The sequence below is a fragment of the Phyllobates terribilis genome, unplaced genomic scaffold, assembly GCF_046119375.1.
Source record: "Phyllobates terribilis strain yellow unplaced genomic scaffold, ASM4611937v1 Scaffold_2__4_contigs__length_985480577, whole genome shotgun sequence".
In the NCBI taxonomy this organism is placed as follows: Eukaryota; Metazoa; Chordata; class Amphibia; order Anura; family Dendrobatidae; genus Phyllobates; species Phyllobates terribilis.
Window position 1 is genome coordinate 824,919,587 of NW_027362762.1, and position 27,504 is coordinate 824,947,090.

Sequence of the window (27,504 nt, forward strand, 5' to 3'; positions counted from 1 at the left end):
CAGCCACCCTGAAAGTACGGCAGGCGGACGGACTGGTAAAGAGCTTTCAGAACCCGGCGGAGGCAGAGGAGTATGTTTGCACGATGGTTGAAAAAGATGGACCAAAAGAAAAGGAGAAGAGGGCTTCGCCACGACAGGAGAGAAGAACGGAACAGGACGCAGAGGCGGATGAAGAATCTGTGGGACGGAAGTCAGCAGCGCAAACCCAAAGACAGAGATCGCCCCAAAATCATAGGGGATCCCCGGCTGTGGACTCTGGTTAAGATAAGTGGACCATATGGGAGGGTATAACACTTTAAGAGAGAGAGATCTCAAAAAAATCTGGTAACCCATGGACTCTCTTGATTTTACTCACTTGAGGGGGTGATCATTTAAAGAACAGAAACATGATTTAGTAATAACAAAATGCCGGGAAGGAGCATATGGGGAGAAGCTGCCAGAAAAAAGGAGGTCACAAAGATGAAGACGTCATTGTTTGTTTATATGTTGTTATATGTTAATGTTAAGGGAAGGTTTATTAAAGGGAAAGACATGCAGAATGCTGCTCAAGTACAGGAAGGAACAAAAGTATTAAGGAGTGTCAGTTCAATCTATAATCCAGAAGTGATAAAACACATAGTATGCGGATAGTCTCGTGGAACGTAAAGGGGCTCAGAGCACCAACCAAGAGAATGATGGTTCTAAGACACTTAAAAAAGTTAAAAACAGACATAGCACTGTTGCAGGAAACCCATCTGAGGAAGGAAGACTTGTTTAGAATGAAAAAACTGTGGGTGGGGGAGGCTTATGGATCGGAAGGAGAAGGGAGGAAGGCGGGGGTGTTAATATTGCTGCACAAAAACCTTACATACAAAGTGACACAGGTAGAACACGACGCAGAGGGAAGGTATATAATGCTACAGCTTGAAGGGAATGAGGGGGAGCTGAGTATAATTAATGTTTATTCACCAAACGCAAACCAGAAACCATTCTTCGAACATCTGCGCACTAGTTTACTGCAAAATACGACCAAGAAAATAGTAATTGGAGGTGACTTTAACAATACTCACCGTGAGGAGGAGGACAGACAAAGTTTAGGGGGTGCAAAACTTAGACCGAATGGAAATCAACTCTGTTAGCTGACTTGATAGCCAACACAAATTTATCAGACGTGTGGCGCATGGAATTCCCCATTGAACGAGAATTCACACACTTTTCCCACCCGCATCAGACTTGGTCCAGGATTGACTATCTTCTTGTCAGTAGAGAATTGCTAGATAGGTGCAAGGAGACTAAAATAGAGGAACTGGTTATTTCGGACCATGCGCCAACCTCGATAAACCTCCTAGAAAAATACCCAAAAGGGACAGACTATATATGGAAATTCCCTACCTTTCTTCTTAGAGAGCAACATTTTATCATTACACTACAGCAATGGTGGGAGGAATACACTTTCCACAATTCATCAGACGAATTAAAGACACAAACATTCTGGGAAGCAGGGAAAGCTGCTTTGATAGGGAGACTGATGGCATATGTCCATACACTGAAGAAAAACACGAACACAAAAATACGAAGAGGTTAGCGGTGATCTGAGGAGAAAGTACATACTCTTCCAACAATTAAAAATAGAAAGGGCAAGGGAAGATTGGAAGGAGGCCAAAAAAAACTTTGATGAATGGGCGGAGAAGAAAGAAGGATTTAGGAAGTCACAAATGGAAATTGAACTAAGGAGGTTTGGGGATAAAGCGGGACGGCTACTGGCAAACTTAGCAAAAGGAAGACAGGGGAGGAAAGGCATACTGAAACTTAAGAACGAGAAGGGGATTGCTGTAGATAATCCCAAAGAGATAAGCCGTGTCTTAAGGGAATTCTATGCGGCTTTATACTCAGAAGATGGCTTCGAGGAGGGTATGGGAACGACCTTCCTCAGCAAAATTAAAATGCCTGCCATAACTGAGTCACAACTGAACATGTTAAATGCGCCGGTAACAGAGGAAGAAGTGAAAAGCACTTTTGGAGGTCTACCGGGCAGTAAAGCCCCTGGGCCTGATGGGTTCACAGGCGATTTTTTTTTTTTTAAGGTCATGACCCATCAAGTAGCTCCTATTTTGACTAAATGGTATAACGAGTTGTTACAGGGTGGTGAATTGTTGGGGGGAACCAACATGGCCTATATAAGTTTGATACCAAAAGAAGGGAAGGATGGGGAGGATCCAGCGGCCTACAGACCTAGATCCCTGATTAAATCAGGATATTAAAATTATATCCAAACTGATGGCGAACAGGCTAGCAGAAATACTCCCGACACTAGTGTCACCAGCACAAGTGGGCTTTGTAAAGGGCAGGAGCGCAGTCACAAACATCAGGCGTACATTACTAGCATTAGACACAGTAAGGAATGGAGACAATAAGAGTAAAGACCCGGCCTTAGTCACATTAGATGCAGAGAAGGCATTTGACAAGGTGAAATGGTCCTGGTTAAAACAAGTCCTGGACAAAATGGGGGTGATGGGCAAATTTAGAAACCTTATAAAAGCCCTATACAATAATCCCATGGTGAAAATTCAAACCCATGGGCACCTTTCCGCTAGCTTCCTCTTGGAAAAAGGAACACGCCAGGGCTGCCCTTTGTCGCCACTTATATTTAATTTAGCGCTTGAACCTTTGTCATGCTATCTGCAGCAGTATGAAGTATTTGAAGGGCTGAAAATAGGAGACGAGAAGATTAAGGCCTCTACTTTGCGGACGACATAATACTTTATATGGCAGAGGTAGAAAGAGATTTACCAGGAGTGTTGAATCTTCTGGAGGCTTTTGGGAAATGCTCAGGGTTTACGCTAAACAAAAATAAGTGTGAAATACTGGAATTAAAAGAAAAAGGAAGAGGGCACACAGTGAGAAAAGAGCTGCATGATATACCGATAGCAGGAGCATACATAACCTATTTGGGCATCAAACTGGGTAGGAGACCAGAGTCAGTGTATAACTTAAACTTTCCCCCAATTATATCTAAAATACAGCAAGAACTAGAAAGATGGCAAAACTTGCCCCTGAGCCTATTAGGCAGGATACACCTAATAAAAATGATGAGCACTGCTAAACTCATGTACCCGCTGCAAACTATACCAACTCTTTTAAAACATGTAGATGTTAAAAGGATAAATTCTTCTATTAGGAAATTCATATGGAAGGGTCGGAGACCTCAGATAAAACTGGAAACATTGATGGCAGCAAGGAATGAGGGAGGTGCCAATTTACCAGACATAAGAGGGTACAATCTGGCATGCATATCTAGACACATAATAGACTGGTTGAAAGGTACTAGTAAATATTCTGACACGAACCTGGAAAAACATAATGCAGGGCCCTGGAACTTAGTCGCCCTGCTACATACACCCTTAAATTTACTACCTAGCAAAATTAAGAATTCAATAATATACCGGGACATGATAGCAACATGGAAGGAAATTAGAAAGCGACTAAAATTATCATGGAGAATATCTAGGGACTTGCCTCTGTGGGATAATCCAGCACTAAGACAAATAGGGGAAAACAAGCTTTTCCAAGAGTGGAAAATAAAGGGAATACATAAGGTTGCTAACCTACTACATGAGAAGGAAAACAGGTGGCTATCTGAAGAGGAGACCATCTCAAAATTTAATCTTAAAAAGCATCAATACCTACAATTTGAACAGATAAGAAAGACAGTGATGGTTCACTTGATAAGTGTCAGGGAAGAAACAAAAAGGAATGCAATGGATACCCTGCTGCTAAACCGGGCAAGTTCGCATCACAGTGTTTCTGCAATATATAAAGGTATTAAAGAAATCCTTGTGAGGGCGGATGTGAAACAAATATTTGGATCTTGGGAAAGTCCAATAGAAGGGGTAGAAATTGGGGAAAAAATTCTATTAGGTTGGCAGGCGGTGCGTAAAAACATATTGAGTGAGACCTGGAGAGACACGCAATTCAGAATTATGCATAGAGCAATTATAGCCTTTAATATACCAGTTTCCAAAAATATGATAGACCGCCTGACACACTGCCCAAAGTGCAAGCTCAAAAGTTCTAACCTACTGCACGGTCTGTGGAGCTGCCCCAAAGTGCAAAAATTTTGGATGGATACAAAAAATATACTAGAGAACTTAGACGTCCACAATATAGATCTACTTCCGCTACCGTTTCTTTTTCATTTTTGGGGTACTGAAGAAAATGCACAACAGAAGGGTGGGAATGTTTTGGCCCCAATGTTCCATACAGTGTGTTTAATAGCTAAAAGAAGTTTATTAAAACATTGGTTGTCCGAACGAAATCATAGCCCAATTGAAAGCCCTGTTTCGCTCGGAAAAGCTGGAAGCCGAGCGTGATAGGGAAAAAAATGTAAAAGCACTCATGACAAAGTGGAGGGGTTTTCTATTGAAGTATTACACAAATGAGGAAATTCAAGGAGCTGTGAAGCCATTTCTGTGTACTAGCTGGTATATAGTAGAAGACTTGAGTGGAACATTGGGTAGGTTAAAAATTGCTGATCCAAATGTGGAAGGGAAGGAAGCTATAGAACGTGTCGCATAGGTGAGAGGAGCTATAAGACCCTGAAATAAATAAAGACAGAACTAACAAGGTCGCTGTACATAGGTATTCCTGTATGTCTGGGATGAGGGAGGGCAGTTGGGGATTATTCTGTTAAACTGTTTTCTGTTTTTGTTTTTTTTTCTTCTCACTGAACATGATATTCAAAAATCCGGAATAATACTATTGATCAACGATGTTACCTTTGCGAGAGATGTACCTTAATGTATCCAGAGTCCAATACTTGGAATACAGTTGTATAAAGTGAAAATTTCAATAAAAAGTATTGTTAAAAAAAAAAAAGAACAATTTTACTTTCATCAGTCCACAAAATGTTTCTCCATTTCTCTTTAAGCCAGTTGATGTGTTCTTTGGCAAATTGTTTTCCGCTTCAGTACATGTCTTTTTTTAACAGTGAGACTTTGCGGGACTTCTTGCTAAGAGATTAGCTTCATACAGGCGTTTTCTAACTGTCACAGTACTCGCAGGTAACTTGAGACTGTCTTTGATCATCCTGGAACTGATCATTGGCTGAGCCTTTGCCCTTCTGGCTATTCTTCGATCCATTCGAATGGTAGTCTTCCATTTTCTTCCACGTCTCTCTGGTTTCCATTTTAAAGCATTGGAGATCATTTTACCTTAACAGCCTATCATTGTCTGCACTTCTTTATAAGTTTTACCCTCTCCAATCAACTTTTTAATCAAAGTACGCTGTTCTTCTGAACAATGTCTCGAACGACCCATATTTCTCAGGCTTTCAAGGAGAAATGCATATGCAACATGTGCTGGCTTCACCCTTAAATAAGGGCCACCTGATTCACACCTGTTTCTTCACAGAATGATTGACCTCGCTAATTGAACTCCACACTGCTATTATTTTGTTTTTCTTAGAATCTACTGCACCAACTGGTAAATCGTTTGACATGTGGTAGTATAATTTACTAACTATTGAACCCGGTCTACGCCCGAGTGGCGAGCATTTTTGTTGGTACATTTCTGGCGCCATTTTTTATTTTTTTTTAAGACACTGTGTCTGTGAATTTGTATATACTGTGTCTTCAATAAAATGGCGCCGGGTAGCGTGGTATGCACAAGTGGGGACTCTGGCGGGAGGAGAAGTATTGCGCCGGAGTTCGCATCTGAGCATAGCGCGATCTCCTGCGCCACACTCTTCCAGCCCAGCCTTGCCAGAGATTGAGATGTGTGTCCTAATGAGATGGCGGTATGCGGTCAGCGCTTACGCATATCGCGATCTACGGCACCACAGTCCTTCATACTCGTCCTCCTCCCTCTCACCTGTAGCGTCTGATGTGGTGTTCTGTCTCTGGCCAGACTGCGCAGGCAGCCTATAGAGGCTTTGGACAGACGGACACATCCCTGGTTATATTATAGATGCCAAAAACAGTGATTAATCTGGTTAGTCATATTGGACTGCTATTATTTAGAACACTACTGTATTAGCAGTAGCAACTAGTCACTGTACTTAATTCTGCTCAATATTAGGTGATACAAATGAATATAGTAATGATAATGGAGTAGAATTAAGTACGGCTTGTTGCTTAGGCCATCCACAACAGTCACTGTGTCTCATGTGGAAAATGAATTGCTCCCCCTTGATCTATAGTGAAGAGAGGGGAAAAAAGGCAGAATGAAAAGTGTATTTCTGAAACCTGCATCTGAATAAGAGAAATGTCGGGGAAACCCCACCCTCCTCCCCTCCCTTATTTACTTGAAGATTTCCACTAGGGATTTTCCTGAAAAGAATCGTGATATGATTGTAAGAAGTTCCTCAAAATGAGATAGCATGAAAGCAAATTCACCTGTTATGCTGCATTATTACAAGTGATTGTCCTGCTGGCAGATCGTGGTCCTAAGATCAGAAGGGCGTCTGCTGCCACCATGATGGCATATGCCATAGACGTCATGGAGATTGCTTGTTTGTGTACTTTCATGGTTTCTTACGCCAATCAAAAATAACATACTTGTGGGGGGAAGGGGACCTGAACAGATAAGAGCTTAGCATAATCTAGCCTCTTATTTGCACACGAGCCCTTTCTGATGAAGGTGCACTTAAAGGAACCCGTCATGTTATCCATGTAGTCAGACCTGTGGACAGCATGGTATAGAGAAGTAAAGATAAATATAATGATATAGGTTTTTTGGAAAAGATTCATATCTTGCATTTTATTCATTGAAATATGTATAGTACAGACCAAAAGTTTGGACACACCTTCTCATTTAAAAATTTTTCTGTATTTTCTTGACTATGAAAATTGTACATTCACACTGAAGGCATCAAAACTATGAATTAACACATGTGGAATTATACACTTAACAAAAAAGTGTGAAACAACTGAAAATATGGCTTATATTCTACATTCTTCAAAGTAGGCATCTTTTGCTTTGATGACTGCTTTGCACACTCGTGGCATTCTCTTGATGAGCTTCAAGAGGTAGTCACCGGAAATGGTCTTCCAGCAATCTTGAAGGAGTTTTCAGAGATGCTTAGCACTTGTTGGCCCTTTTGCCTTCACTCTGCGGTCCAGCTCACCCCAAACCATCTCGATTGGGTTCAGGTCTGGTGACTGTGGAGGCCAGGTCATCTGGCGTAGCACCCCATCACTCTCCTTCTTGGTCAAATAGCCCTTACACAGCCTGGAGGAGTGTTTGGTGTCATTGTCCTGTTGAAAAATAAATGATGGTCCAACTAAACACAAACCGGATGGAATAGCATGCCGCTGCAAGATGCTGTGGTAGCCATGCTGGTTCAGTATGCCTTCAATTTTGAATAAATCCCCAACAGTGTCACCAGCAACGCACCCCCTCACCATCACACCTCCTCCTCCATGCTTCACGGTGGGAACCAGGCATGTAGAGTCCATCCGTTCACCTTTTCTTCGTTGCACAAAGACACGGTGGTTGGAACCAAAGATCTCAAATTTGGACTCATCAGACCAAAGCACAGATTTCCACTGGTCTAATGTCCATTCCTTGTGTTCTTTAGCCCAAACAAGTTTCTTCTGCTTATTGCCTGTCCTTAGCAGTGGTTTCCTAGCAGCTATTTTACCATGAAGGCCTGCTGCACAAAGTCTCCTCTTAACAGTTGTTGAAGAGATGTGTCTGCTGCTAGAACTCTGTGTGGCATTGACCTGGTCTCTAATCTGAGCTGCTGTTAACCTGCATTTCGGAGGCTGGTGACTCGGATAAACTTATCCTCAGAAGCAGAGGTGACTCTTGGTCTTCCTTTCCTGGGGCGGTCCTCATGTGAGCCAGTTTCTTTGTAGCGCTTGATGGTTTTTGCAACTGCACTTGGGGACACTTTCAAAGTTTTCCCAATTTTTCGGGCTGACTGACCTTAATTTCTTAAAGTAATGATGGCCACTCGTTTTTCTTTACTTAGCTGCTTTTTTCTTGCCATAATACAAATTCTAACAGTCTATTCTGTAGGACTATCAGCTGTGTATCCACCAGACTTCTGCACAACACAACTGATGGTCCCAACCCCATTTATAAGACAAGAAATCCCACTTATTAAACCTGTCCGGGCACACCTGTGAAGTGAAAACCATTTCCGGTGACTACCTCTTGAAGCTCATCAAGAGAATGCCAAGAGTGTGCAAAGCAGTCATCAAAGCAAAAGGTGGCTACTTTGAAGAACCTAGAATATAAGACATATTTTCAGTTGTTTCACACTTTTTTGTTAAGTATATAATTCCACATGTGTTAATTCATAGTTTTGATGCCTTCAGTGTGAATGTACAATTTTCATAGTCATGAAAATACAGAAAAATCTTTAAATGAGAAGGTGTGTCCAAACTTTTGGTCTGTACTGTATGTATATGAGGATGGTCCTACTCAGTGATTGACATCTATCTCTGCATGCAGTCATGAAACTTTTCCTGAATTAAAAATGTATATCGATCTGATCGTCTTCATAAGATTCGGCCTGGAGATCTGATACCACTTTTACCATGACAGGTTCCCATAAAGATTGAAACATTACAGTAACTGAATCCTGTATTGTAGATAAAATAATACATCACTAAGTATCAATCAAGAGTGACTTTTTTATTTCTTCGTTATCGGGATCTGAACAGTGACTGGTAGCAATGGCGTGTTAGTTATCTGAGCGCTGTCCTGTTACAAGCCCGTGTGTCCATCACATGACTTTTCTCTATTTATCTGCTGGATGTAAACAATAAAGGTTTCTACAAGATGAAAGGAAGCCGAATCATTGATTACAGAGAATAGATTACAAATTTGTATACATTGGATAAGATTTATCTGATGATGACACTTGCGTTCAATTCACACGTTAAGTATGTGATGCATTTTTGTTGTGTTTTTTTTTTGTGCAGTTTTGTCGCTTTTCTAGTGCCGGCAAAGTGAATGAGATTCCTGAAGTCTCATGCACACATTGCCTATTTTTTCCTTGCAGATTTGAAGCCGTTTCAGATCTGCAGCAATTCAATTCTTTTAGAGTTTTGACAGCATTAGTCACATATTTAATTGCGTGCGGTGGAAAAGCAAGTAAGAAAATGAGCCCAAATAGTGTGTATTTTCTCAGCAGTTCTCCTTCCAACACAAATATTTTTCTGTTGCAAATACTGAATGGGCACATACTCTAATAGCTTAGAATTTTCATTTTAAGATTATCTCTTTATAAGGCCCCATTCACACATCCGTTTTTCTCGTACATGTGCCATCAGTACTTTTAACGAATTGTACACAGACACAACATAGCCTGTGACTATTTTCGCACTTTTATTTATTTATTTTTTTCAGAAAAAAGTGTACCTATGTCAGAGTTTGGTCCACTTTGAATTTATTGTGTGAGATGTGTGTCGGTTCACGAGAGTGATATGATTGTATAAATCTGTATCCACACCAGTATAATTGTACTTGTTGAAAGACTGGATATGTATTTTGATGTAAGGTTTTAACTCTGTGAATGATTTAATATGCATTGTATTACATGATTATATAAGGAGAATTAGCAGTTAATGTATTGATCATAAGAAGTTCAGTGCACATTGTTAAGGGGGTAGTGACTGCAGTAGAGAGGTGAAGTTTACCCAGCAAATAACGGAGACAGTTGGTGATTGGTCTAGCTCCAGTGTGGGAGGGGCTTAGTTACTGTGCTCAGGGGAATTCCCAGTGGACAGTTGAAAAGTACGTGACAAGAATAAGTGGAGCGGCCATCTTGGGGGTAGTCTGGAATATATGGAATATATCCTGAACAGAAGAGGACACGCTGGAAGGGAATTCAGCAGCATCTGCTTTTGAGAACACCCCATTGACACCAGAGAAACAGCATATTGGAGCTAAGCTTGCTCACAACTGGAACCTGTCCAAGTTTGAGGAGATTCCTGTCCGAAACGCGGTCCAGAGATGATAGAGGACGTGACCTACAGTGATGAGGTGTTGGACACAATGGTACCGCTCATCTGTTGAAGGGGCCCCGCAGTGAGTAACTGTTCACACATAATATAACATTTTGGTGCCAAAATATTCAAGACTAAGATATAGCCTGTAGTTAGTTAGGTATATTAACTGCTTCACACAACGTTTGTTGCTAATATCAGCGTCCAGAACTTTCGGATTCGCTGCCACGCTTTATTCTGGTTTAATAACTAAGAAAATCCCAATCCACTTTGAGGTGCCGACACGGCACACAACGAACTCCGGGCCATACTTGATCTCCATTTTATTATAGGAGAAAGTTTCTGCACAGCATTTTAGTACTGGTCAGTTATTCAACTGCGTACCACTATATTTACGGCTAAGCGTCTGTCTCCGTAGTTTGTTTTGGGTATTTACGATACAGTTGAGGACGGACCGTTCCTCTGTAAACACTACGGGAAGGGAAAGGGAAATTTGGTTGGGGAAATACAGGAAATATTAGTAAAACCTCAGTGTTGTACCGCAGGCTAACCTGTACATTACATGCATATAATTAATCCAATTTTTAAGGTGTAAAACGGTAATAGGCGGCCAATTTAGACAGGTACGCCAGCAGTCAAATGTATAAAAAAAAATAGTAAATACAGATTGCTTAGGTGCCACGCTGTACAGCACAGAGGTTCCAGCTGTTGACTAATGTTTGCATAATATTTAAATGTTTTTGTATTGTCTGGGTGAAAATGATACTCTTAAATAAGTAAAATAGTTCTTTTGAGATCAAACTTTGTAAGAGTTGGTTTTCTCGCCCTTGGCTCCGCCGTGTCCTGAAGAACACTACCGGTTCACGACTTACAATTGATCGCTATGAATGTCCACGTGACGTGAATGCACAGCACATGGATGCAGTCTGTGTGCTGTCTTGTTACAAATGTGGACATGTGAATTCTACCTTAGAACTTTTACGTTTTCCTTTTTTGTGGTTTCCACTTGTCAATGTCTCTAGATCTTCTAATAAAATTATATAAAAATATTTTGGTTTGGCTTTCCACTGTAAAGCAAATCTCACAAGTAGCTTCTTGCAGTATTCATCAGAATTGTAGTTCTATCTTTGGCTCTACTAATGGGCGTTTGGTTGGAAATATTTAGTGTCCCCCTCCCCCTCATATCCCACAGTGTACAGCAATCGTCACATTTTACTGTTCTTAATTTTTCTTCTTCCTTTATCACAGTTTCACTTTCCTTTTTCTTCATATGCAGTCAAGTGAACAAATATATATAACGTGGCAGCATGAAAGTTCAATGTTTTAAGGGCCTTTTACACAAGCAAAGATTGTTCAGACAATCATTCTTCCCCATCATTAGATAAATAGAAACATATACATAATATACACTGTGTTCCAAATTATTATGCAAATAATATTTTCTCAGATTTTCCTATTACCTATATGAATTGCAGTCATTGTAATTTTCCAGTCAAATAACTATTAGAGTACAATTGAAAGGTTTTTGTACAAACTGCCTATGATAACAGTATATTTTTTAAAAAATAAAACACTCAAACTGCACTCAAAATGCATGTTCCAAATTATTATGCACAGTTGAGTTTTCAACCTTTTCATTTTAATAAAGAACAAAAAAAATGGTCATTTTTGAAATTCTAAGCATTAGCAGGTTATTACAAACTGAAATCAAACAGTTTTCAACTCAAAACTTTATTCTAGGTGATGTTACATTTGCACATAGGACCCCTTGTTCAAAAGGAGCTTCTGAACTCTCTCGTCCATTGAATTTGTCAGGTTTTGGATGGTTTCTGCTTCAATTGTTTTGCATGAGGACAGAATACCCTCCCAGAGCTGTTGCTTAGATGTGAACTGTCTTCCGCCATCATAGACACTCCTTTTGATGATGCTCCAGAGGTTCTCAATGGGGTTGAGGTCAGGGGAGCATGGGGGTCACACCATAAGTTTGTCCCCTTTTATGCCCATATCAGCCAGAGATGCAGATGTGTTATGTGCAGCATGTGGAGCCCGGTTTATTCACAGAGCAGCATGTACCCAGCATTGAATTGTGCATTCTGTTATAGAGATACTGTTCTATAACTTCTCTATAGCTTTTACCTGAGATTCACCTTGTGTCATTCATTCGAAAAAAAATCTTAAATTTTATAGCTTATTAGAATTAAAGGATCAGTTACTACAGGTAAAAATAGTTAAAAACTTTATTTTGCTACATAGAGTATTACTCAGCTGCTGTGGTAATATATTTATGAAAAAATATATAGAATTTAATATATAAATATTACTGTATATTTTTCCACTTGGCTATACAGGATATTCGTCCGCCTAATATCACTTGCTGCATAATATGTTCTCTCCTTTAATAGATGTAATAATTAATTCAGAGAATGTTATATGCTTCACTAGGCAGTGGTTTTAATAATAGTTTCAGAATTTTCTTACACATTGCTATCTTTGCTGTAGAATTTGCTGCATATGTGGATACACTGCCAAATCCTGACAATAAATGATAAGACGTCTTCTATAAACTTTTGATTTTGTTCCTCTGTATTTTTACACAGGATCTAGAGCAGAAGCTGCTTGATGCTCAAAGAAAAGAACATGACCTCCAGAACCAGCTTTCCCAGCTTACCGAAGAGAACCAGAAACTATTGGGACAACTGACCGAGACAAAGTCCCAGGGAGGTGAGAGCAGATTAGGCAATATCGGAGTTAATATTCTACAATAAAACCCCATTTACAATATATTCGGTATTTAAAATGTTTATTGCAAGACAATGATAAAGGTTGATGCCAATAGGAGGTATGTCACAATGTGTAATCCAATTTATGAAAATAGAAGGAGATACATAAGCGCACAGTGTTAATTGTGGATCAGAATAAGGTGAAAGATGGGTAGACCAAAAAAACAGAAAATTGAAATGTAGCTCTGAGTATTAGGTATTCCGGTGGGGAGAAAAGGAGGATTGATGCATTTATATATCCCCATGTATATGAGTTTGGATGTAGGGCATAGTGTAACATCCACGAATCATTGCCATTCCAGGTTAGGGCATGTTCAAATATGGCATAATTGCAGCTGTTTTTTGGTGCGTAAAATATGCAGCATTTTATTTTCATTTTTTTCAGTTCTGCAGCATATCAATTCTTGCAGCGTTTTTGCAGCGTTTTTCACCCATTCAAATGAATGGGGGGGAAAAACACTAGTAAAACGTGTGTATTGTACGCAGCATTTTTTTCCTGCCAACAACCTTGTGTTTTGGTGTAGAAAAATTTGCTGCAATTATGCCACGTGTGAACATACCCTTACACCTATTAAAGAAACCCAGTTCTGTTGACAGTGACACATTGACAGTCTCCTGCCAGGAGCAGGGCTTCGGAGTCGTGGAGTCGGTATAAAATGGACCGACTCCAATTCCTAAAATATATAATAGATTGGGTACAGTATTTGAATGCAGTTTATGGGGAATATTTTCTTTTCATAAGAATTTGGGAAAGTTATGAAATGTCCTGCAGTAAATTTATCACTTAAACATGAGCCATGTATGAGGGAGTCAGAGTCGTGGAGTCTGTGTCGTGGAAATTGAGGAGTCTGAGGTTTGGCTTACCAACTCCCCAGCCCTGGCCAGGAGGTTCTTTTCTTTGTTGTGTAGGATATTTTTATCTGTTCTCACAATTCTACTGAATGCATTGACATTGCATTTTTATAATTGACTATAAAGGCTAATCATAGTTCTGGAGCAATCAGACAATATTCTCTAGAAATTTGACTTATTAAAATGGTTTTCCGAACTGAAAAGAAAAATCTGCAGTCACTCTGTCACAGCAGACTGCAGAATCATGACAGTGTGCCATTCGCGCACAGTGACAATTTCACCGTATTCACAGCACGAGTGCGTGGTCATGTGAGCACATGTATGCCATTAGCATGTTTGTGGTCACATGCCAACTAGATTCTCATCCACTTCTCTCAATAGAGTAGAGAGAGGCGTGAATGAGAATCCATTTGGCATTTGTTCATATCATGCAAATAACATATGTGGTCACATGGCCACATACTTGTGCTATGAATACTGGGAAATCGTGACTGTGCACACATTGCACACTGTTATGATTCTGCAGTCTGCTGTGACAGAATAACTACAGACTTTTCTTTTGAGCACAGAAAACTCCATTAAAGTTTTGCTGTAAGCTAGGAGTGGTCAAACTTTATCAGTATGATCAGTATCAGATCTACTTTATAGTAAACCTGAATATGGTGATCTACTAGGGGACCAAGGGTCAGCACATATGGGCACTGCAGCATGTTTGCCAGCCCCTCTTTCAGAATCACCAGTGCATCTATAATAGTGATAGAAGCATATGTAGCTAGCGCACCTGTGACCACATTTATACCTTCACCATACATACAGTTAGATCCATATATATTTGGACAGAGACAACATTTTTCTAATTTTGGTTCTAGATCATCCACCACTGTTGTCTTCCGTGGGCGCCCAGGTCTTTTTTGCATTGATGAGTTCACCAGTGCTTTCTTTCTTTCTCAGGATGTACCAAACTGTAGATTTTGCCACTCATAATATTGCAGCAATTTCTCGGATGGGTTTTTTCTGTTTTTGCAGCTTAAGGATGGCTTGTTTCACCTGCATGGAGAGCTCCTTTGACCGCATGTTTACTTCACAGCAAAACCTTCCAAATGCAAGCACCACACCTTGGAGTCAATTGTCCAATTACTTTTGGTCCCTTTAAAAACAGGGTGGCACATGTTAAGGAGCTGAAACTCCTAAACCCTTAATCCAATTTTAATGTGGATACCCTCAAATGAAAGCTGAAAGTCTGAACTTCAACTGCATCGGAATTGATTTGTTTAAAATTCATTGTGGTAATGTCTACAACCAAAATTAGAAAAATGTTGTCTCTGTCCAAATATATATGGACCTAACTGTACAGTCATGGCCAAAAGTATTGAGAATGAGATAAATAGTAATTTTTCCAAAGTTTACTGCTTCATTTTTTGTAATGGCAATTTGCATATACTCCTGAATGTCAAAGAGTGATCCGCTTAACAGCAATTACTGTACTTGCAAAGTCAATATTTGCCCAGAAAATGAACTTTAACCCCAAAAACACATTTCAACATCTTTGCAGTCTTGCCTTAAAAGGAGCAGCTAACATTGTTTTAGTGATTGATCCATTAACACAGGTGTGGGTGTTGATGAGGACAGGGCTGGCGATCAATCAGTCATGATTAAGTAAGAATGACATCACTGGACACTTTAAAAGGAGGCTGGTTCTTGGTATCATTGTTTCTCTTCAGTTAACCATGGTTATCTCTAAAGAAACACGTGCAGCCATCATTGCACTGCACAAAAATGGCCTAACAGGGAAGAGTATCGCAGCTACAAAGATTGCACCTCAGTCAACAATCTATCGCATCATCAAGAACTTCAAGGAGAGAGCTTCCATTGTTGTCAAAAAGGCTCCAGGGCGCCCAAGAAAGACCAGCAAGCGCCAGGACCGTATCTTAAAACTGTTTCAGCTGCGGGATCGGACTACCAGCAGTGCCGAGCTTGCTCAGGAATGGCAGCAGGCTGGTGTGAGTGCTTCTGCACGCACTGTGAGGTGGAGACTCTTTGAGCAAGGGCTGGTTTCAAGGAGGGCAGCAAAGAAGCCACTTCTCTCCAGAAAAAACATCAGGGACCGACTGATATTCTGCAAAAGGTACAGGGAGTGGACTGCTGAGGACTGGGGCAAAGTCATTTTCTCTGATGAATCCCCTTTTCGATTGTTTGGGACATCTGGAAAACAGCTTATTCGGAGAAGAAGAGGTGAGCGCTACCACCAGTCTTGTCTCATGCCAACTGTAAAGTATCCTGAAACCATTCATGTGTGGGGTTGCTTCTCAGCCAAGGGAATCGGCTCACTCACAGTCTTGCCTAAAAACACAGCCATGAATAAAGAATGGTACCAGAATGTCCTCCAAGAGCAACTTCTCCCAACCGTCCAAGAGCAGTTTGGCGCCCAAAAATGCCTTTTCCAGCATGATGGAGCACCTTGCCATAAAGCAAAGATGATAACAAAATGGCTCATGGAACAAAACATAGAGATTTTGGGTCCATGGCCTGGAAACTCCCCAGATCTTAATCCCATTGAGAAATTGTGGTCAATCATCAAGAGACGGGTGGACAAACAAAAACCAACAAATTCTGGCAAAATGCAAGCATTGATTATGTAAGAATGGACTCATAATCATAATATGATTGCAATTATATTTCTGTATGTGATATAAACATCAGACAAACACTAATAAAAACCAGAGGCCAGCAGATCATGTGAAAATATAATTTTGGTGTCATTCTCAAAACTTTTGGCCATGACTGTATATATGACCAGCATTCATGTCTAGGATCTATATGCATCTGCACATTTTATTGTCTATAAATATTAGGCATTTTGTCTAGATTGACTTACAGTGTTTCCTTACTAAGAATGTGCAGCAAAGGAAGAGCGAGATCTGATGCTGAAGTTAAAGGTAGTTGTCGACAGACAGAGGGACGAAATCCGATCATTGACCCATGAGATCCAGCAGAAGAACAGGGACAGCGAAGCGGTAAGAGCCAAGAAGCAGTTCTTTCATCTTCCCATGATTGACCATTTTGTGGGTGTGCTCCATTATGGGAGAGCGAACACTATGGCTAATTATTTTCAATTAGCTTTGTAGTGACCTTCCCACACGGTGAATCAGTGACAGCCGTCATCCTGCACATTTCTTGCTAATAAGCACACACACGTTTGTCATAGTGTATACTGTGCTTGCTTATACAGATCATAACGTGCTGTGACATTTAGAGTCAGGTTAATTGCAGTGACAAACTTATAGGTTGACTAAGATCAGAGGGGTTCTGATGGAAGGACATAGCGAATCTGTAGTCTGTACATAATATGGATCATAGGATTAGTAGAACAGATCAATAAATAATAAAAATATTATTTATATAGCGCTAACATATTCTGCAGCATTTTACAATTAGTTTCTGTCTTTAGAGATGACAGCAGCTATATAGTGTAAGACCCCCCATGATAAAGGCGGGAGCAGCACAGGTGCAAAATGCCTATTCATGGAGGGAGGCTGTCTACTATTAAACATGCACACAGATGGGGCTTGCATAGGACGACAGTCACACAGATACGAGTGATGCATAGTGTCTGGCTTACAGCCTATTGATACCACCCATACTATTAGATTAGGCGAGCTGTCCAGCACCATAGAAGTGCACCCCACAAGACTGACGCCTCAATTTGCATTGGTAATCTGACCTGGTGTTGTTAATTCTATGATGTTTTTTGAATTTTTTTTCAATGTTAGCCATTTTTAATTTCAGCTATATAGTGTAATACAGGCCATGGAATATCCCATTAGAGATCACAGGACCGCTCAGCTAAGCATTCCTGTGTATGGCGTTGTTGGCAGAGAGCTGTCAGCCAAATGATCGTTCTGCTGATGGTTATCTAATGTGTATGGCCGGCTTTAGACATGCTGTACATGTTGCGGATAGGGTAAAGCTGAGAAAATCATTAATGGAGAAGAATCTGAGTGTTATTGTAGATCATAGACTAAGCTAGAGCATACAGTGCCAGTGAGCTGCTTCTAAGGCCAGTAGGATAATGTTAGAGGGACAAGGAATTAGCAGACCTAATCTTGCCCCTGTATAGCGTATCAGCGCTGATATGCAGGATTGATCTGTAAAGATTACCTCAGGATTAGGATAACTAAATCATTAAAGGATCATTGAAATGACTTGGTGTTGAATGATCTTTACCAAAAATGACATCAACTCCAAGATGTTACTGCCCCCTAGGTTGAGAGACCAAGGCAAAGAATCCAGTTTGGATTGAAGAGGTTGTCCTCTAATTGAAGTTGGATTCTTTGCGATGGTCTCAACATACACTGCTCAAAAAAATAAAGGGAACACTCAAATAACACATCCTAGATCTGAACGAATGAAATATTCTCATTGAATACTTTCTTCTGTACAAAGTTGAATGTGCTGACAACAAAATCACACAAAAATCATCAATGGAAATCAAATTTATTAACCAATGGAGGCCTGGATTTTGAGTCACCCCCAAAATTAAAGTGGAAAAAAAACACACTACAGGCTGATCCAACTTTGATGTAATGTCCTTAAAACAAGTCAAAATGAGGCTCATTATTGTGTGTGGCCTGCATGTGCCTGTATGACCTCCCTACAATGCCTGGGCATGCTCCTGATGAGGTTGTGGATAGTCTCCTGTGGGATCTCCTCCCAGACCTGCACTAAAGCATCCGCCAACTCCTGGACAGTCTGTGGCTGTGGTGCAACGTGACGTTGGTGGATGGAGGGAGCAATGATGTCCCAGATATGCTCAATCGGATTCTGGTCTGGGGAAGGGGCGGGCCAGTTCATAGCTTCAATGCCTTCATCTTGCAGGAACTGCTGACACACTCCAGCCACATGAGGTCTGGCATTCTCCTGCATTAGGAGGAACCAACCGCACCAGCATATGGTCTCACAAGGGGCCTGATTATCTCATCTCGGTACCTAATGGCAGTCAGGCTACCTCTGGCGAGCACATGGAGGGCTGTGCGGCCCTCCAAAGAAATGCCACCTCACACCATTACTGACCCACTGCCAAACTGGTCATGCTGAAGGATGTTGCAGGCAGCAGATCGCTCTCCACAACGTCTCCAGACTCTGTCACGTCTATCACATGTGCTCAGTGTGAAACTGCTTTCATCTGTGAAGAGCACAGGGCGCCAGTGGCGACTTTGCCAGTCCTGTTGTTCTGTGGCAAATGGCACGCGTCCTGCACGGTGTTGGGCTGTGAGCACAACCCCCATCTGTGGACGTCGGGCCCTCATACCACCCTCATGGAGTCGGTTTCTAACAATTTGTACAGACACATGCACATTTGTGGCCTGCTGGAGGTCATTTTCAGGACTCTGGCAGTGCTCCTCCTGTTCCTCCTTGCACAAAGGTGGAGGTAGCGGTCCTGCTGCTGGGTTGTTGCCCTCCTACGGCCCCCTCCACGTCTCCTGGTGTACTGGCCTGTCTCCTGGTAGCGCCTCCAGCCTCTGGACACTACGCTTACAGACACAGCAAACCTTCTTTCCACAGCTCGCATTGATGTGCCATCCTGGATGAGCTGCACTAACTGAGCAACTTCTGTGGGTTGTAGAGTCCGTCTCATGCTACCACGAGTGTGAAAGCACAACCAACATTCAAAAGTGACCAAAACATCAGCCCGAAAGCATTGGTACTGAGATGTGGTCTGTGGTCCCCACCTGCAGAACCACTCCTTTATTGAGGGTGTCTTGATTATTGCCAATAATTTCCATCTATTGTCTATTCCAATTGCACAACAGCATGTGAAATTGATTGTCAATCAGTGTTGCTTCCTAAGTGGACAGTTTGATTTCACAGAAGTTTGATTTACTTGGAGTTATATTCTGTTGTTTAAGTGTTCCCTTTATTTTTTTGAGCAGTGTATTTTTTTGTAAAGGGAATAACCAAGGTTGCATTAGGTTTGAAGTAATCCCACAATCTTATTGCGACATGTGTACGACCAAGTGTCCTCCAGCCTATGGTTGTTGCTTGTAAAATAATAACACCTATACTCAACTCCGGAGCCGCTTCTGTTCCAGCGATGTCAGCACTGGATGTCCCAGAGATTGTGTGAATTGTCACACAATCTCTGCAGCTAATCTGCACTGGCTTCACTCTCCTCTCCTACAGATGAATTGCATACATGATATTGATGAGAAGATGTATGTGATCCATCCGGAGGAGGGGAGGGCGAAGCCAGCGCTGTTTGGCCACAGGGATCATGTAACATAATAATGTCACGTGATTCCCAGGAGAGCCAGCTCTGGAAGTGCCCCGGCACCAGAGTTGAGTATAAGTGTTATTATTTTACTTGGGGAAACATACAGATTTAGAAGGGGTTGTTCGAGCAGTTGACAATCCCTTTAAATGTGTGTGTCGCCATGTGGCCTTAGCATCAGTGGCTACAGGGAAAAAGAAGACTACAATCTTCAACTGTGAAGATACTGATCATATCAGCCAAAGTGAGAGTTTGCCACTTTTTATATTATTTCTGTAGAGCGGCAGATATAAGATATCGTCTGCTGATAGTGAAGCCACAATGAAAAATTCCCTTTGATAAAAAGGGAATTTACGTAAATCTTTGTGTTGATCTGCTTTCATAGGCAGAAATACAAATCACGCTACCAAACAGCAAAAAGCAGCAAAAGTCAATATTGCTGGAGACAGTAAGGTAGACTGGATCACGTCCAAGTCATGTTCATTGCTGGAAGGAGATAAACAGTGCAAACAGGAAATCTCTCCTCACCTGTGCAGATTCCAGTCTCCTATACGTCACACGCTGCAGACATTTCCCAGAATGCAATTCACTATTTCAGAAATGCACAAAAAAATTTGTCACGCAAACAAAATCTTCCTTTCCCAAGGTTCGGGAGGTTATGACCTGATTACCTTAATGCCCCAATCCCTTCCATATCTGTCTGCCTGTGGCCAAGATACTGACATGAGGTCTATTCATTGACCATTGTTCTTTCATTTTTTTTTTGGAGGAGCGAATACCATGTCTGATCAGTACAATGAAAGTTCTGTATATTTCATAAAAAAAAAATCCAGTGCTGAGTAGACTAGACAGACTACTTCTACTTATTCTTCTTATGATAGGATCCCTTTAAGCAGTTATTCCCAGACCATGGCTCGTGGGAATCAGAGACCGGCATCTGCAGTCACCATATACATAGCATTTCAGAGAAAAAACATAGTTAAAAGTGCGGCTGGGGACAAGGCGACTAGTCCAAGAGGTGTGTCCCCCACTGGCTTCTTCCGCCCGCTTAGCCAGACTCATTATACACACAGGGAGATACCTGTCAGTCTGGCTGAGCAGGAGGGAAGAAGCCAACGGGGGACACACCTCCGGGACTAGTCGCCTTGTGCCCCAGCTGAGCTTTGTTTTTTTTCTGAAATGCCGAAGCATTTCAGAGTAAAATGTAGAGGTTTGTACTGCAGCAGCCAGTGTCCTATTTATAGTGCCTGAGGTGCGGGCAGCATGCAGGTTCCTTATAAAGTGGATTTCTGAATTGTAAAACAGATTTTTAAATACTGTATTATAGGATTCTTAATTGCTACAAAAGGTTTCTATAATGCTGTAAGATCCAGCATGTCTGTGTATTACTCCCTGGAGCTAAAATGAAGACTGATGCCTTTAGGCATTACAGAGTGGTTTTCCACACAGAGGCGGCTCCTTCTCTAAGCCTATCAGTGTCACCAGCGATCAGTGTCAATGGGTCACAACGGTTCGGCGGTATTAAATTAGAAAACATTTTTGCCAGGGGTGGACATACCATTGGTGCAACCTGTGCAGCCATATATTGGCCCAAGAGGTAAGGGGGCCACTAATACCTCCAAATTATGAAGAATAGCATAACTATTCACACTAAACATTGCTCTATAAGACCAAGTAATAATCATTTAAGTGTTGAGTTTTATTCTATACTGTCAACGTTTAAAGAGGACTGACATGGGTGTGATCTAAGTCCCAGTAATCTGGAAACCTGCTAGCGCCAAGTGCTATGGTATGCCGTCTATATGCTGAATAAAAATGCTCAGTACAATTAGACACAATCTAGAGCTTACAAAAGTTAAAAATCCCTGATAAGACTGCAGCAATTCTTTTACAAGTGAAGGTTAGACAGTGCTTGTTTATGGACTGCACGGATCTCCTCCCTCCGGTTAGGTGGCTGTAAATGAATCCTGTATCCATTTAAGTAGTGTATGTGCGTGTCAGGCAGGGTGACCCGGCCACGTGCTCCTCCATTAGAAAGCTCCGCGGCCCATGTATAGTCGTCGTAGGTGCTATTTCTGACCCTGGGATTGTGTTTCTGTCTGGAGCTTCTCGTGGAACATTCAGGTCGTTTAGAGAAGAACCTCTCGCCTTCTGCTATTATGTAGAATGTATAAGCTCTGCAGCACAATATGTGCTGGGGCTATCACATACGTGATCGCCGGGCGGGCTCTGCTAAGAGCGGTGTAGTCATAGACGTCTGTGTAAATATTGCATCCTTACCGTGTAGTGTCTGAGCACGCAGTGCCTAATACCTATAGTGCAGTGTTCCCAGCATGGGGCGCTTACTAAAAGTGGGCCTGATTATGTGGATATCTGTTATCAGGTCTTTTTAATGACCATTATATTACCTTGTTTTATGGGACATAAAGGTGATAAGCCGGATGGCTGCTGTCAACCTTACCGTGACTCAGAAACAAATGACACATACGTGACTATGGGAAAACCCCAGTTCACTGTTGTACATGTTACGACATGAACTTTGGTTTCCCTTGTTATTTCTGTTTGTTTTTGGATAGAACTTTCTTAAAGGGGTTGTCCCGCCTGCTTGGTTCAGGAGCACCCCGCTGCCCAGCCTCCTCTCTTCCTGATTGCTGGGGTGGATGCTCTTGCTTGATTGACAGTGCAACTATGGCTCTGGTACGAACTGACTGTGCGCTGCTCCTTCAGGGGATGTACTTACAACCTCAATAGAAAAGAGCTTGTAAGCATGGCGCTTGTCGCCCAGTGATGCTAGGTTGCAGCAGTAGCCGGCCTCCTTGGCAACGAGCTTTAAAATAAATAAATTGGCAATATCAGGGGAACGAAAGGGAATTTAGTAAAATTCTAAAGTGTGTGTTTACAAGCACTATCCCACAATACCCATCAATGAAGATGGGAATGACGCTTTAATTAAATCTGATATCTCTTTATCATGCAGGTCTTACCAATTGAAAAAAAAAAAGTTTAGAAACCTGTAAATAAGTAATTTTTGTACTTTTCTAAGGTACTTTGTTCAGTTAATCAGATTTACCCATAAGAAATAAATCCCTGACTTTTATATGTTTGCAGTAGTATCACATTGCCTGTCTAATACTGTCAAAAAACGGAAACAGCGACTTCTGTATTCAGTATTCATGTATTTTACGTGCAGAGAGCTAATTATTTCAGTTTCTTGTTACAGTAGTGTCCGGCTTTCATGGAGCTATGTCAGTATGATATTTACTAGCTAAGTTGAGTTGGAAGCGGGTAATTTTCCTGGGCTTCTGATTTCTATTGCTTTTTTATGTTTGTACTGTCAAAGTTGTTTTTTTTAACAAGTTTTGCTCACAAAAAACGTTGCTTTTTTATACAACACATGGATGGGGGTGAGGCTGATATTCTACAAACATGCAAGACATGCACTGACACCCAGGTCAGGTCAATATAGCTGCTAAAATATATTGATGAGCCGGATATACAAGGAAACTGACCTTTTACAGTATTTTGTTGAGGAGTTAAAAATATTGTGCTTCCTATAGCTGGTGCATGTTAATCATCAGTACTGTGTATAGCTGATGAGTTTTCCCCGTACATTACAGCTACAGGAACAGTTGAACCGTTTCATGAATATGAATGAAGACTTGCGCCGAAAAGTCGCCGTGGTCCACGCTCAACTTAAAAGCTCCCTGCAGAGGAAAGCGGATCTGGAGAACCTGCTCCAAGAAAAGCAGAAGGAGATGGATGCCGTGTTAGAGAGGTTCTCTGTAGCCCGAGCCGTTCCTGATACAAATATGGTACGTCATGTTAATAAGCAAAACCTGTAGTTTAATACTTGGGTTAACTGCAAATTATATTAGTACCATATATACTCGAGTATAAGCTGACCTGAGTGTAAGCCGAGGCACATAATTTTACCACAAAAAAATGGGAAAACGTATTGATTCGAGTATAAGCCTAGGGTGGGAAATGCAGCAGCTACTGGTAAATTTCCCCATCCTGGTATGCATTGCTCCCTCATACCCAATCGTGGTATGTATGGCCCCCTCATACCCAATCCTGGTATGTATAGCCACCTCATACCCAATCCTGGTATGTATAGCCCCCTCATACCCAATCCTGGTATGTATAGCCCCCTCATACCAAATCCTGGTATGTATAGCCCCCTCATACCAAATCCTGGTATGTATAGCCCCCTCATACCCAATCCTGGTATGTATAGCCCCCTCATACCCAATCCTGGTATGTATAGCCCCCTCATACCCAATACTGGTATGTATAGCCCCCTCATCTCCAATCCTGGTATGCATCACACTCTCATCTCCAATCCTGGTATTTATGGCCCCCTCATCTCCAATCCTAGTATGCATGGACCCCCTCATCCCACAATCCTGGTATGCATGGTCCCCCTCATCCCCCAATCCAGGTATATATGGCCCCAATCGTGGTAATGCATGGCACCCGCATCTCCAATCCTGGTAATGCATGGCCTCCTCATCCCTAATCCTGGTATGTATGGCACCCCTCATCCCTAATCCTGGTATGTATGTCCCCATCACTGGACACATAAAAAAATAAACACTTATACTCCCCTTCCTTCCTCACCTCTGCTGCAGCGCTGCGTCCTGTTATGATGCAACAGCTCATGTCAGCATCTGAGCAGCGCATGGCGTCACTGCCATGCGCTCTCAGACCTGATATGAGCTGCCGGCATATTCACTCCTCTCCACGCCGGGACTTTGTGCGTGGAGAAGAGTGAATATGCATTCTCTTTAGTAGCGGGTACTGTCAGCAGGAGCTGCGGCTCAGCGCTCCTCTGTGCCCGCTACTAAACAGGATGAATATTCATTCTTCTCCATGCCCATGGGGGTGGAGAAGAGTGAATATTTTCCTTTAGCAGTGGGCACACGTGGTAGCTGCAGCAGCCGGCTACTGCGTGTGTCCCTCTCCTCCACCGTCGCAACCCCCCCACCATTATCCACCACCGGAATTTCTATATACTCGGCTTATACTCGGGTATATACACAAGGGGGGCTTTTTCAGCACAAAAAAATGTGCTGAAAAACTCGGCTTATACTCGAGTATATACGGTAGATAATTTTAATATTCAACTAAAATTTCCAAATGCGTTTGCAAATGTACGGATTGTAGATGGCATTGAAAGATGTGTTGAGGAGTATTCCCATCTCCAAGATCCTATCCCAATATGTAGTAGGTGAAATAATAATAATATTAGAAAATAACTACAAATTGGAAATGTAGTATAGTACTTTTGATTCACTATGTCTTTCTTCAAGTGCAGGGCATTGCATTGGTATGACCAATCATCTAGTGTCAGCTAGCTGCTAGTGGTCGTAACCATGGATACCTAAGGTCCTGCAATGCCGGCACATGAGGGAAGAGACATAACAAATCAGAAGAACTATACTACATTTCTAATTGGAGGTATTTGCTAATATTATTATTATTACATCTACTACATATTGGGATAGGATCTTGGAGATGGGAATACCCCTTTAAAAAGACTACTCGTCTTTATCTTTGTTTGGGCCATACATTATTGAGAACCTGTCAGGTCCCCTGACAGTCCTCAACCACTACAGTAGCGGTATGGGAGCAGATTTCCTTGTTAGAATAAGGAGTAATCTTTGAAGAATGTAGTTTTTTCCTGAAGCGTTGCATATGCTAATAAAGCAGGACAAGTCTGGTTAGCTGTCTTGTCCCCTGGACTAGTCCTGACCCGGGTTTTCTAATTACTCCTCCCTCGGCATGATTGACACCTGCATAATGATCCTACCAATGGGGATTGTATGCAGACCGTCATTCATGTCTACCTGATTAGTTCTGCCTTAGTAGCATACGACGCTGTAAAATAAAGCTTCACACATTGCAGTATTAGCATGTTACATCCTACACTTTCTTACAGTAAAGAAATCTGCTTGCACACCTCTATAGTAGCGGTTGGGGACAGTCAGTGGACTGGACAGGTTCTCAGGATAGCTACCTCTAATAGTTGGTCCTGAAGAGACTGGTTTCTTCCTTCTGGATCAGATCTGACTTGCTTACTTTTTCCTATACAACATTGCCTCTAAAACCATTTGGGTCTCTTCAATGTGGAACAGTACCCAAATCTGCCCCACTTACCGCGTTATCTTTCTACTTACCTCTAAAACATGTTAGGGTCTCCAAAGTTTAGTAATCTGAGGCCACCCTTGTATATTGGACAGCGCTTTTATTGAACACAGTGGTACAGAGTAAGGCTAGGGCTATACAGCGACTTTGGCCACGAAAGCCGTTGCGCACAGTTTGCTCGGTGCCATTGCTACAACTCTTTGCTATAGAAGTGAGTGGGATCTCGTTGTGACACCTACTCTACTGCGGCAGTCACTCTATATGACTGCAGACGTGCGAATCCTCTCGTGAATTCAAATAAATTGAGCGAGGCCACGTACATCTGGTCGAAAATGTGCCCAAGCCTTAAAATAAAAATGGTGATAAAGCATTGCACCTTTACCCCTGACTGATAGGGGCATCAGCACATGTGCCTCAGCTGATGCCAACATCTGATATATGACATATACATACAGTACAGGCTAAAAGTTTGGACACACCTTCTCATTTAAAGATTTTTCTGTATTTTCATGACTAGGAAAATTGTACATTCACACTGAAGGCATCAAAACCATGAATTAACACATGTGGAATTATATACTTAACAAAAAAAGTGTGAAAAAACTGAAAATATGTCTTATATTCTAGGTTCTTCAAAGTAGCCACCTTTTGCTTTGATGACTGCTTTGCACACTGTTGGCATTTTCTTGATGAGCTTCAAGTGGTAGTCACCGGAAATGGTCTTCCAACAATCTTGAAGGAGTTCCCAGAGATGCTTAGCACTTGTTGGCCCTTTTGCCTTCACTCTGCGGTCCAGCTCACCCCAAACCATCTCGATTGGGTTCAGGTCTGGTGACACTGGAGGCCAGGTCATCTGGCGTAGCACCCCATCACTCTCCTTCTTGGTCAAATAGCCCTTACACAGCCTGGAGGTGTGTTTGGGGTCATTGTCCTGTTAAAAATAAATGATGGTCCAACTAAACGCAAACCGGATGGAATAGCATGCCGCTGCAAGATGCTGTGGTAGCCATGCTGGTTCAGTATGCCTTCAGTTTTTAATAAATCCGCAACAGTGTCACCAGCAAAGCACCCCCACACCATCACACCTCCTCCTCAATGCTTCACTGTGGGAACCAGGCATGTAGAGTCCATCCGTTCACCTTTTCTGCGTCGCCAAAAGACACAGTGGTTGGAACCAAAGATCTCAAATTTGGACTCAACTGACCAAAGCACAGATTTCCACTAGTCTAATGTCCATTCCTTGTGTTCTTTAGCCCAAACAAGTCTCTTTTGCTTATTGCCTGTCCTTAGCAGTGGATTCCTAGCAGCTATTTTACCATGAAGGCCTGCTGCACAAAGTCTCCTCTTAACAGTTGTTGAAGAGATGTGTCTGTTGCTAGACCTCTGTGTGGCATTGACCTGGTCTCTAATCTGAGCTGCTGTTAACCTGCGATTTCTGAGGCTGGTGACTCGGATAAACTTATCCTCAGAAGCAGAGGTGACTCTTGGTCTTCCCTTCCTGGGACGGTCCTCATGTGAGCCA

The 27,504-nt window shown here is 41.8% G+C and overlaps 1 protein-coding gene across 1 annotated transcript in view; it reads left to right on the plus strand.

The window, feature by feature from the left end:
* RILP (Rab interacting lysosomal protein) overlaps window positions 1–27,504 on the plus strand; it is a 62,181-nt gene that overhangs the window by 23,657 nt on the left and 11,020 nt on the right. The window contains exons 2-4 of the mRNA XM_073667731.1: window positions 12,533–12,656; window positions 16,460–16,581; window positions 23,453–23,647. Coding sequence (XP_073523832.1) covers window positions 12,533–12,656; window positions 16,460–16,581; window positions 23,453–23,647 — 441 coding nt within the window. The remainder of the gene's footprint in view (window positions 1–12,532; window positions 12,657–16,459; window positions 16,582–23,452; window positions 23,648–27,504) is intronic.